The sequence below is a fragment of the Pleurodeles waltl genome, chromosome 6, assembly GCF_031143425.1.
Source record: "Pleurodeles waltl isolate 20211129_DDA chromosome 6, aPleWal1.hap1.20221129, whole genome shotgun sequence".
Taxonomy (NCBI): Eukaryota; Metazoa; Chordata; class Amphibia; order Caudata; family Salamandridae; genus Pleurodeles; species Pleurodeles waltl.
In genome coordinates, this window is record NC_090445.1 from 164,274,208 (window position 1) to 164,287,626 (window position 13,419).

Genomic DNA, 13,419 nt, shown 5'->3' on the forward strand with positions numbered 1-13,419 from the left:
CTATTCTTGAAGAAGTGCATGGTGCCTCTCAAATGTTACCAAATATTGTGTAACTGAATCAAAAAGTGAAACAGTGATAACAGTTTTGTATTGGGGGAGAGGGAGGTTCGGTCACTATGGGAAGCCCCACATCATTGGGCAAGAAAGTACTTGGCATTCTTTATCTGACTAGGGCAACGAATCACATTCTGCATTCACCCTCCTGTGCTCTGATGTATGTATAACATGTGTAGAGTACAGTGCTTCCTGTCCACAAGAAGCATTTTGCCCCTCTTCAGGGGTATGAAGCAATATATGAATACAAATGCAAAATTGAAAAAAGTGCAACTTTTGGTTTCAGTGAATGAGGTGGCTTCTGCCTAATGCTGGATAGTTAGACAAAGGTCAACAAGCAGCCAAACATATTTGGCTTATGTCTGTCACTAGGGTCAGAATGGGGGTTTTGTGTCAGGTAAATATACAAAGAGGATGGAAGACCAACCAACAAATAAGATCAGTAGTTAAGATGAAAATAGGACTGAATGGTTGGTGAATTGGGGGGTGGGGAACCTCTACCTAGTGGGGGATTGATAGAGTGGAAAAAGTCGAGTGTGCAAAGGAGAGGGTTCTCATGGATTTAATTTTACAGTTTTATATAGCATCGACAAGACCTCAAAGAGTTTCGTTGTACTTTACAAAAGAACAGTTTCAATATATACGCAACTCAGCATTGTTACATTATAAGTACTAGAGTCAGGGTGCGGGATACACATAACAGCCTATGCCACCTTACCTTGGACAAAAGCAGTCCAAAAGCAGTAGGAAATGAGTGTCCAGATAAACAGTTAGCCCATTTGCTAGGTAGGAACTGCCTACCCCTATGGAGCTGCCTCCAGTCTCGAGCAGTGTGTACTGCCTCTCGACTTGTAGGTAAAGAGAAGACATTTTACTTCTCTATTCTGCACACAAAGTCACTGACAGCCATTTTTGGCCACCTCTATTTGGACCATGTGGTGTTTTAGCAGGAGAACAAACAACTGATTGATTAAATGTTAAAAGGCCTCTCAATATTAGCATGTTGGCCTCCAGAGATCAATGCTGTCATGGCAGCGCAACCTTAGGAGGGAAGCCTCCTTCCTCAATGTCCTCACAATACACCAAGTATTACCAGGCACAATGTTGCGCTGATACAGAAATCACAGTCAGGTGGTGGAGCCAACAAGTGGAAGTGTGAATCTTGCTTGTCCCTGTGGTGGTGGCCCTTCTTCAGCATAGGGCATTGAGAACCCTTCACCAACAAGGCAAGGGTCTCTAGATGCCCTCCAATGTCCTCTGCAGCCTTCCCTGGAGTTGGTCGCAGTCAGGGATCAGGGGCTGATGGCAAGCAGGACATTCTATGAAGTGTAGCCTGAGATGCAGGGCACCTTCTCTCTGTGTAGGATGGTGAGACCCCTTTTTGGGCATCCCTTAATGACCTGCGCAGTCTCCCACTGGAGCAGGTTGAGGTCCGGTGGCGGGGGCTGGCAATCTCCCATTGGAGGAGACTGCAGTTGGGTGTCGAGAGCTGGCATTCTCCCATTGGAGCAGGCTGCAGTTGGGTGGCGGGGGCTGGCGATGGACGCTCCAACTGACTTTTCTCTGTGGAACTTCAAGGAGGCACTCCTGACTCCGCCGCTGCCTTGACATAATAGATGGATTGCGTTGAAAATGAAAAGAGGCAAGAAGAGTGAGCTGTCATAGACAGTTTCTCTTTTTGTTTAAACAGATTTCTGCCTACATGCATCTCAGTTAGGCAGATGCACACATGAAATTAAACACTTTAAGGTGAATCAACTGTAAAAAGAAACATTTACATTTTTTAAAAAGCCAACAATTCTTTTGGAACAAACGTACTTATACTAAACAGCGTTGACTCTGAAAAGGATCCTCGGGTGTCAGAAAAGTTGCATAAAAGCCATTTTTTTTTCAGATTCATATAAACTTAACATGAACACATCTTCATGCAGCAAATGCAACTTCATAGTTACCTGACAGATCATCATCCCCAACCAACAAAAGTGTTTTGGACCAAGCATGGCCATCCGCTGGGGCTCAAAGGGTAATGCTAATGTCAGATGCAATTTTCCTGCACTCTTGGGGTAATGTCAATACCACATAGTACTGGTACTTATTGGAGTGGAGTCCCCACACTGCCGCTACTATGCAACTTGCAATCGAGTCTACAGTGTGCTCATACCCAAGCCACTTTATAAGCCTTCTCTTGGTTTTTACCACTGTGATTTGTGGTTTCAGTTTTATTGCCTTGAAGCAGCTCTTGCTGATGTTTGAATGCTGCTTTAGTAGCGAACATGCCATCCAAGCTGATTAGGTATCAAGGGCCAGATGTACAAAGCATTTTTTCTGCTGGGAATCGGGCCATATGCAACCAGGAAAATGCTTTTTGTATTGTACAAAAGGCGATTTAGTAAGTTGTTACCGAATCACATTTTGCATTTGCAATTCGGTATTTGGAAGAAGTCTGTTTAGGGTGTCCCTTCCAAATACCGAATCAGTATGGGATGTATTACTGTTCTTAAAAAATTAAACTGCAATTTTTCATTTTTTATTTTCAGATGCACTCCGTTTTTCTTTAAGGAAAACTGGCTGCATTTAAAAAAAATGCTTTATTAAAAAGCAATCACAGACATGGTGGTCTTTGATGGCTGCGATTCCTAATGAGTCACAAATTGCAACCTTCCTCATTAATATGCATATCGTAGGTCTATTTCTGACCCACTAGGAATCGCAAATAAATCTCAAAAGAGTTTGGTACATTAGGAATGCTGATTTCCTAATTGCAATTCAGAGAGAATCGCAATTAGGAAATCACTATTCCTAATATCAGTACATCTGCCCCTAAGTGATAATGTGCACTAATCTGTTTCTTCTTATATTTCTGACATATTTATATTCACAGTTAATATGATGACCCTTTTAACTGATTTATGAAGCTGCATAAAATAACTTGAGGCTGGAAAACATTAATAATGGAAGGCATTCTGAGGTTGGCCTTGAGAAAATCTTCCTCGACCCCTGAGGTACTGAGATTGGATGGAGCATCCTTGAGATTTGGTCAACACTCTGAAAGTTTCAAGGCATGCTAGTCAGCTTTCCTATTGATAGACTATTTTTCATTATTGTGAAATGTAGTTAACCTTGAAAACAACAGGCATGCATCTTGTAGTTTTCCCCTAGCTGCCTTATCGATAAGCCTCCACCCAGGAGGGCCTCCTTTAGGTGTCCACCTGGATGGAGTCATTTCTATGAAGATGCCACAAGAAACTGAATTCTGTTTAATATTATTGGCTATAAAGGCTGTCAATTTACTATATGTTGGAAACCTTGAAGCACCTTACTGGTAGATTTTAAAAAACATGAAGATCACAGGTGAGTCAATTCCAAAGGTAAAAATTGCAGACCAAATACATTTAGGCTATTGTTTTTAGACATTTGGATTTGAAATTCTAGCATGCATGTCAGATTTCAAAAAGTCTTCTAATTTTCACAGCAAATGCCTTAACCACTATACAACCCACACAGTGAAGGTGCTGGGATAGACTGTTGCCTCAACTCTTAATAGGCCATCAGTGAGAGCTGTAGCGTGGCCTCCACACCGTGGCAGGGTTGACACAGTAGAGAGATTGACACAGTAGAAGAGATCAAGTACTTTCACGTGTAGTAGCGGCCCATCCTTAAGGGCAGAGAGGCCACTCCCCCCCCACACCCTTTTCCCTGCATAAAGAGTGCCAGTCAGGCTGAAGAAAGACAGACACTCTTAATATTCAGGTCAGGCAGCCAGGTGATATATATACACTAAATGCACAGGCTACTGGCTGCCTGAGGTAAACTTTGTTGGGCTGAAGATGTCCCAGCCCCTGTGGGTGGGACCTCTTCAGCCTGGCGACCTCGTGGCCCTCCCCCTCGTTATGAGGGGGAGAGTCATTGGGTGCTTCAGTTTTATGCTCTGAAGTGCTGAATGTCTATCATTGACACCTCATCAGAGTGGCATAGGGTCAGCAACTCTCACTGACCCATCCCACTCTGGGCCAAAGTAGGGACTGATGCCTCCTCTCATTGGCTGATCTAAGGTCGCAACCCTCATGGAACCGATGCTTCCCCTCAGAGACGCTGCAGAAGGTATGAGTTATGTTATTATGCAATGTTTGGTGTTTGCGTGTATGTATGAATGTATGTGTATATGTGAGTGCTTGATGTGAATGGGTGTGTATGTATGTGAGTGTGAATGCATGGGTGTGAGCGAGCATGCGTGTGTGTGTGTGCAGCCCCTACATCCCCCTATATTCTAATTAACAGCAGCCACTGTTCATATGAAACCTAGGGTGCCTGTTGACACTACCTAATCTGTCAGCCTCCTCCTTGAAGGAGATGTAGAGCTTAAATGTGGCAGATTTGTGACCAGCCAACCATGGGTACCCTAATTTTCACGTCTGTGGCACCTTCACAATTGATTGCTGTGGAATATTGCGGTCTGCAATTGTCCCTGGAAAAATCTTCATTCAGCAAAACATAATCCTCTAAAGATGCATGATGTGTCTTTTTAAGAAAAGTCTTCCAACCTACAGGGTAAAACTGCTGGTGTCCATGTTAGTAGAGGAAGAGTATCGTTTACTGCTGCGCTGGCTCTCTTGTTGCTTGAGGCTTCCAAAGCGACCTTTGCAGCTTACATTCTTCATCATTTGAAGAACTTCCTTACGGAACTTGACACCAACAAAAGCGTAGAGCACAGGGTTGAGGCAGCAGCGAGTGAAGGCCAGGCTGCTGGTGACAATGATGGCGATGTCCCTCTGCTTGCTCTCCGTGCAAGTCATCTGCCGGCTCCACAAGAAGTCAGTGGTTTCCAGGAATGTGACTAGGTTGTAGGGCAACTGGAAGATGAAGAAAACAACCACTAAGGAAATGATCACCTTCAAGGCTTTGTGCTTCTCAAAGTTCCTAGCTACCAGAAGGGTCTTGATGATAACTGAGTAGCAGAAAACCATCAGGACGAATGGGATCAGGAAACCTAGAGTCACCTGTGTGACATTGGTGAGCCCTTTCACCACCTTAGTGACGTCTTCGGGGAATATCATCCTGCACAGGTGCACGCTATCTCGAAGCTCTGACCTGCTGTACACAAACTGGGGGAGAGTCAGGAGGACTGAGAAGAACCACACTGTGACCGAGATGACCTTGCTGTAGTAGGCGGTCTTCAGGCGCAGTTTCCGCGCTGACGTTGCTCGGACGATCATGATGTATCGATCGACACTGACACAGGTCAGGAAAAGGAAGCCACTGTAGAAATTGATTGTGTACAAGCCCTGAAGAAGCTTGCACATCCCAGTGCCGAAAACCCAACCATGAATTGAGCTGATGGTGATGAAAGGGAAGGTCATTAGCAGGAGAAGGTCAGACAGGGCCAAGTTTAGCAGAAAGACATCTGTCATTGACTGTATCTTGCGGTAGTAGATGTACGTGGCTAGAACCAGGCTGTTTCCCACAATTCCGAGCACAAATACCACAGAGTAGATACAGGGCTGGTAGACTCTGCTGAAGTCTCGGACGTCATTCTTCTCGCATCTTTCTGGCATTGAACTGTAATCTATCGAATAAATATCTCCATCATAAATGGTCAAGGACGAGCCTTCTTCCCAGATGGTGACGAAACTCTGTAGAGAAAGGAGACATGATTGGGTTGCTGTTAGTCAAATACTATGTGTTACTTTGTCAAATTTGGCTGATGACCCAGAAACACTTAGCAGACTGCTAGAGCTTGAGACCATGGCATAATCAGGTTTCTCTTTTTTATTCAAACAGAGCAGCCCATGCAAGCTGAGACGTGTCCCTTTTCTGTCATTCACGGAGGATGTTTACCACTCTAAAACATCCTCCGTGCACCACAGAACCCTCTACTACACATGACCTTCCTCCAGCTTCACTGTAGGAAACTCGCTATCCATATTATTTCTGTGTCTCTTTCTCTCTCTCTCTTTCTCTTATGCACACATACATGAGATGCACTCGCTCTCACTTTCTCTTCCCAAGAACCAACTGCTGTAAAAAATGGTGTGCAACATAATAGAGCCAAACTAAACACACCCAGAACCTATAAGAATTGACAACAAAACGGGACCAGGCAATTACAAACAAGATTTGCGAAGGTCAATAGGTCCCTTCGGAGATCAGCTCTCTAGTCTCCCTACTCTCTGGAAACTTTCACACTCTCATGCACTTTAACGCACAGGGACAGCCAATCATGGGTATGCAGGCCCCTGTCATTCATGCCAAAATCTGTTACCTCACCACCCTTCGCACCACCCTTCCTTCCGGCAACGATAGCTTCTCTGATGCTTGCAAAACCGGTTCTTGGACTCTACTGCCAATGCAGCCACATTGCTTAAGTCTGCATTCTTGCATACTTGTAGAGAAGGTGGACCTAACCACAAATTCTCCTCCTCTACTTTTACTAGAGATTGAAATACCCGCTTTCAGCTGTATGTCAGCATATCATTTACAGAAATATTGCCTAAAATCAATATCCTGTCCTTAACATAATTTACAAGAGTGGTGTCCCATTTGGTGTAGATTGTCTACTAATAATACCAATTGAGTGATATTTTTGTAGATGTTATTTAAGGTGCAATTTTTATGTCAGACAATATTCTGAGAACAATATTCTGGCACCACACCTGTTTTTTCATAAGCAAGAGAAATGTCACAGTCTTGGGTGGATGGATGCCTGCATCTTACCTATATATGTTTTTAATTTATTGTTTTTTAAAGTGCAGCTTTCTTGTTGATGGTTGGTTTTGGGATGAGGAAGTGCTGTAGGTGGGTGCAGCTAACATGATGGCCAATCAGGGCCAGTCCCATCATGAGAGAGAAATAAGAGTAATTTCCTGTTAGGTTACCAGCTAAAAGATTGACTCATCAGGGCCATCCGTGTTTTTACCAAACCAACAAACCTAAAAACTTTTAAAGAGAGGTTCATGTGACTGATAAAGGGAGGGGCACAGATCCCTATGCATAATCACGAAGTAATACATTGATCATAAGGAATGAGACGAGGAGTTTTATAGTCTGCCTAATGAAGATTACCTATAAGTAATCAGGACCTTGCCACTTTGAAACACTGCCTTGTCCCATTTATTAGCGTTAAGGATGTACCACAGCAGTTTAATAGACACACCTTGTGGCAGTGATGGAAGAAGACACCAGTACGCTTGCTTACTCGTCGAAACCCTTGGCATTCATACAGCAGGCCCACACTCCAAAAGTGATCTCAGTACTTACTATTAAATACCTATTGTGTCCTGACCCAATGTGAAAGCCCTCGCAATGACCCTACAGATATTCACCTCGGCAAGTCCGCAGTAGCTGCCCTGTACTCCATCACACCTCTCTTGGGCCTCAACTGAACAACAAGAAGCAGCTTCACCCAGGTCGTTGCTTATAACTTGTATGCTCTTAATTTACCAAATCCACTCAGCATAGACATGAGGGTTTGTACTCCAACTTGCTTGTGGCCTGAAATCCACGCTAAGGACCTCTCTGTGCATAAAGCTGGACATTCTATTTGGATAGACCAATACCATCCATCTGAGGTTTAGTCCCTCCAAATTGCTTGACGATCAGCTATCGTAGAGGCTGAGATAACCCCCACCAGTCCCAAGTGAAACATAGGACCTGATTCCAACACTATTGAATATACAAGTATCTGGAGAGCACTCGGAGAAAACAAATAATCCACATTCTCACAACTTAGGTACAGATGTGATTGCAACCAGTGAATGAGTCTAGTTGGTTAGATCTATTGCCAAGCTCTACAGGGAGTTGATTGCAAGTGTCTTAGTCAAAACCAAATACAGATCCCTCCGAAGGAATGCTACCTTTTTAGGAAGATTAAGTACCAGAAATCTCATAACTAATGTGTTACTGCGACTACAAACACTTTTCAAAACTGATCTAACAGAAATGCTGGTGCATAGAGGTAAATGAATGAAGCAGTTGTAGCGCCTTACCCAAACACTGACTGGAAACAAACCCAATGATGAGTTATATACATGCCAAAGAATTGCTGCACTGCCTCAGGCATAAATATGCCCACCTTCTACAGTCCTCCCACCATCTCTTCTCTCTCCTTATGCTGCCCTGGACTCATGGGGATCAGCAGAATCAGATGTGTGCAAAGGAGCCTGTTGCCAAGAACTTCATGCAGTTTTTAGTCGCACTCCTTACAATCCTTCAAGAGAGCCATAATGCTGACTGCTAAGTAGATGCTTGCTGTGGTGAAAAAGGACTTCCTGTATAGATCGTCATTAATATAGTGTCCACTTCTTGTTTTTGCATCACTAGGAGACACATTCTCTGTCGTCATCCTAGATACTCAGGGGGTCATTTTGACCTCGGCGGTCTTTTTCCAAGGCCGCCGAGGGACCGCCGTGCAGAAGACCGCCAGTGGTGGTGGTTTGCCGCTCGGCCTATTATGACTGTTGGCAGCTCTCTGTCCTTTTACGGACGGAGAGCCGCCAACAGCCATACTGGCGGGCGGCGGGGAAGTGGAGGTTGCTCCACCTCCACGCCAACAGAACCCCGCCCAGCGAATCACGTCCTGTGATTCGGCGTGGCGGTGTGGTGTCGGCGGAGCAGCCCCCATGGCTCCCGTCCCCTCCCGGAGGATCGTCGGACCAGGTAAGTAGATCGTCTGTGAGGGGAGGGGGGTGGAGGGGTGTTGTGTGCGTGCATGGGGGTGTGCGTCTGTGTATGTAGAGGGTGTGTGTGAGTGCGTGTATGCTTGCGGGGGTGTTGTGTGTTTGGGAATGGGTGCGTGTATGTCTGTAGGTATGTCTGTATGGATGTGTGTGTGTATGTTTGAATGTGGAAGTGCGTGTCTGACTGTGTGTGTGGATGTTTGCAAGTATGTCAGAGTGTGTGCGTGTATGTGTGATGGTGGTGCCTGCGTGCGTGTTGTGTGGGTATGAGTGATGTTATATTGGGGGTCGGGGTGGGGAGGGGTGTCCTGCCACCTTTGAGAGGTGGCAGAGGTGGTGGGGGGGGGTCGGGGAGGGAGTCGGGGTGGGGGTGGGGGTGACCCCTATCAGTGCCAGGGAAGGAATTCCTTGGCACTGATAATGCTTACCGCCATGGATTTCATGGCGGTTTCAAACCGCATGAAATCCATGGCGGTCAGCTGGGTCCAAATAACGCCAGCGGTATAGTGACGGCTGCCGGGCTGGAGACCCTGGTCTCCAGCCCGGCGGTCGTCTCCGCCCTGGCGGGCGGAACGGAGAACCCGCGGATGACACCGCCATGGTCATAATACAAAAAAAAAGACTGCCAGCCTGTTGGCGGTCTTATTGCCGCTTCCCCGCCTTCCGCCAGGGTCACAATGACCCCCTTAGACTGTTAACTTCTCGAGCGCTGTCTCTGCCTATTCCAGTGGATGCATTCAGCACATGAATTTGGGTGTGATGTTACTTTCTGGGTTTCTCCACTTCCCCTGTGTGATCGATTTCATGGTTTAAAGGTTACTAGTTAATATGAATAATCAAATAGGTAATCAAGAGTTCTGTGTTAGAAGCGGCTACCCCACCTTCATCAATTCATGCTCCAAAAACGATTTTGCCATGTCCTTAGAGCCAACCACTGTGTGTGACAAAGTGCATTATGTAGGTTTCTTCGACTCAGGTTAGACAACAGGCATGTCCTCAGTTCAACTCAGCATACCTCCCCTTTGCTGTTTCTCTATGGGGGATCGTCACTTTGAAACCCAGTTCTGGAAGAAGATTACGATCTGGGAGCTCGGAGCCTACGAACACAGATCCGTAACTCCTGAGGGATATTCACATTATCTGGCTCAAGCAAAGTGCTTTTTCTGCTCTGGGTAAATAACGTTTATCGATCTTTTAAGTCTCTTTCGGCCGATGCCCCAATTAAGAGTGCCCTAGTTAATTCCAATATGTAGAATAACTTCCGTTTTTGAGGCAAACACTGCACCCCTGCAATTTTCCCCAGGTACATTTTTGCAGGTTAAACTATCTGATATTTACCGGGACAAAAATAGCCAACAAGTACTGGGACATGCAGATATTAGTGCAGATTTAGGGACAACACGCATAAAAGGCACTATTTATTGTGCCAAATAAATCCCGATTCCCACCATGTTGGATTTTATTGCTGTGATAAGTATCCCGCTGTTCTCCAGTGCACTTATAATTGAGGTTTACCTTTGCCAAGCTCCTGTGCCTCATTTCTTCTGTTGTGTTTTGTAAGTGAGAGTACATGATGTGAAAGACTATCTCCCATAGAGAACTAAACAAAGCCTTTATTTGTGACTACCCTGCTTTTTCTGACTATCTTAGACTGGTTGTGGTACACTGTCGAAAGTAATATGAAGTTCATACCAAGTGCTTAGCCCTTGTGGTTTGTTCCAGTTATATATATCAGGGGAGTATCTTCAGGAGGATGTTTGGGGTGTGATACCCCTAAATAAATGTATTCTTGGCTTTGTAGATTGTTCTGGTGCCCTGAGTCGGGTCTGCTATCTCTGTGTTGGCTTATCAAGCTGTGAGCCAAGAATAAACTACAAAACAGTGACCTCTGATGTAAACAGGATAAACAGACAGACTCATCTAGTGGCTGAATTTCAAAATGTGAAACCAGATAATATGGAATCAACACCACTGTGTGTGCTTGTCAAAACAGTGTGATTCAAGGCAAATATTTAATTTCACATAGACATTATTGTTTACAATAAAGAGCTTGGAGCCTGTCTATTCCTTGCCATTTGTTGGCTCAGTGCCATTCTTCTTTACTGCCTCCTAATTGGCCAGTGCAGGCCAAGCGTCACTTCTGTTCCTTTCCGTGGAGCATGGACCAAGCGCAGATTGATTTAACTTAATCAGTGCCTGTCTGCTGTTCATGCTGTGATTGAGGTACTATTTTGTCTTTTCCCTCCCACCCATCCCTTCTCTATGTTGCTGCCCCTTATCTGGTACTCCCATATCCCTCTGCGCTCCCCTCATGTTGCTCCACCCTGCTTTTAATATATTGCACAGTAGCACAGGCTTAAAAAGAAGGGCTATGACATAGCCAATGCTGAATGTGACATAGTGTTTTTTTTCTTGTCTTTAGGCCTTGTGGCACAGCAGCCCACTTTGCTGTGGGACATGTTTAAAAACTGACAAAGCCAATAGATTTCACACAGGCAATACCTACTGGCTTTGTCAGTGCTTGTCTTTATTATCACATAATAACACACTTTTAAATACTTGAGTTCAGGATGTGCACTGTACAAGCACCTCTTATTTTTGATTTAATAGACTGTACTGTTGCCCCACCTATAATAAGAACCTGAGCCACATTATTTGTTTACATGACTACAGACTTGCCTCCTATTTCACTAATAGCATTGTTGTTGGGAGGCAAGCCATGAATGTTTCTGAACACTTGTAATACATTTCTGTCTGTGCAGTGATATGTACTAAGGTGAAACTCTCAGCGTATTAAAGAAACAAACGTTTTTGAGTTTCAGTGAGATTGCATCATATTTTGAGGGTCATGACTGCAAGAGCATGTGCTAGTGCACATGTCTCGCTTGTGACACACTGTTGTTTAACATAAAGGGCTTGGAGCCGGTCCATTGCTTACTATTTGTCTGCTTCAGTGTCAGTTTTCTTGGCAGCCGCCCTAATTGCCCAGTGCAGCTGAAACGTCACTTCCAATGCTTGTGGTAGAGCAGGAACCATTCACAGATTAATTCAACTTAATCAATGCCCCTCTGCTGCTCCCAAGTGATTAAGGAACTATTTCTTCTCTCCTCCAACCCTCCTGCCTGCTGTTCCAGCCAAAGTCCTTTTTAATTTTTTGTTTGTTTTTCATCTGCCTTGCACACTACCTGTTGCTCCCCCCTCCTACCCAACCCACCCGCACCTCTCCTGCAGCCCTGTGATCTTTTATTCATTTATTTAGTAGAGCATGGCAGCAATTAACAGCAGACACTTAGCCTTATTAAAGCCTTTTGCACCCCCTGGAATGTCATCTCTTTTCATTTACCCACCCATTTTGGAGTGGAAAATTTAAAATAATTGCCAACCGCATCATTGTCTAGGCACGCGCTTGCACTACGATACATGCGTGCCCATGTGAAACCCGGAAAGATTTGATAGGAGTCATGCCCTCTCCCCTCATTCCCAGGGTTTTTGACATTTGACATCCTTATATCTCAAAAATATATAAGCGGGTTAAGCCTTTGAGTCCATGATCTGGGAGCCACCCCTGAAGCACAGTTTATGACCCCAGAACAGTGTGTCGAGCTTCCACCCATTCACCCCTCCACCTCTTAACTTGCACGATTGCTCAGTGGGTTAAACGCTCTTTGCAGAGGCTGTGACCTGGAGCCCGCTTTGGCGCTGTCTGTCACTCTTCCCATGTAGATGAAATGTCACTGGTACTAAACACCACTGATTTCCTAGTACATATCTCTTCACAGTATCTGTACAGACAGTACTGCAGCCCAGAAGAACCTCAAGGTGTGGCTCTTCGGATGAGACCAGTGCTTAATTTGTGCTTGTTGTTTCCGGTGCTGAGCACCGGCACTTATTTTTGAGGGCCGGGGCTTATTCTTCTGCCTCAAGCATTTGCTGTGAGCAAAAGACACATATGGGAAAGACGGAGGAAGGAAAAAATGAAAAAGCTTCACAAAGGGAGAAAGTAGAAAGCTGCGAGAGTGAGCTGAAGGGGCAGGGAGTGGCTTTAAATGGATTGAATAGGCCCGAGATGGCTTCAGGATTAGGCCAACTCAGTATTCCTCGTTCTCACATTTAATTGCAGCAGCCGCAAGTTTAAGAGGAGGTACTTTGAGCACCGGCACGTTTTTATTTACAAATTAAGCACTGGATGAGACCCCTCTTCCCCAGCACCTTGAGACCCTCATGGGTTAGTAGCTGTGCTTTACAAATACTGATTGATTGATTGATTGAGAATATTGTTCTGACGGGGTCCACCTGGATGACGTACCTGCACCCCCGCAATACTTGGAGGGTAATGTAGCACCAGGAAGCACGCTTTGTAGATGCAGATTGTTCAGCAAGGTACTGCAGAGTGTCCAGACATGACGTAATATGCCCATCTTTGATAGCGTTGGTTCAAGTCAGAACGAGAAGACGTCAGCGCTGCACAATACAGTGGCAAAGATGTGCACGGTACGTGCAACAAACTGACACGGGACAGGCACTTACTCAATTAGATTGGATTGGCAAAATGATGCTCCCCCAGCCTATGATTGAATGGAACGCTCCCACTTCAACAAATGAATCAACTTTTAATGCAACGTGCAATATTTTAAACGTATATTTATATATTGGTGTGCTGTGTGTACATTCATGCTCTGCTGCTTGGGATACT

The 13,419-nt window shown here is 45.0% G+C and overlaps 1 protein-coding gene across 1 annotated transcript in view; it reads right to left on the reverse strand.

The window, feature by feature from the left end:
- Nucleotides 1-607: 607 nt before the first annotated feature.
- Nucleotides 608-13,419, reverse strand: part of CCR10 (C-C motif chemokine receptor 10) — a 98,796-nt gene continuing 85,984 nt past the window's right edge. The window contains exon 2 of the mRNA XM_069237721.1: nt 608-5,684. Coding sequence (XP_069093822.1) covers nt 4,596-5,684 — 1,089 coding nt within the window. The 3' untranslated portion in view covers nt 608-4,595. The remainder of the gene's footprint in view (nt 5,685-13,419) is intronic.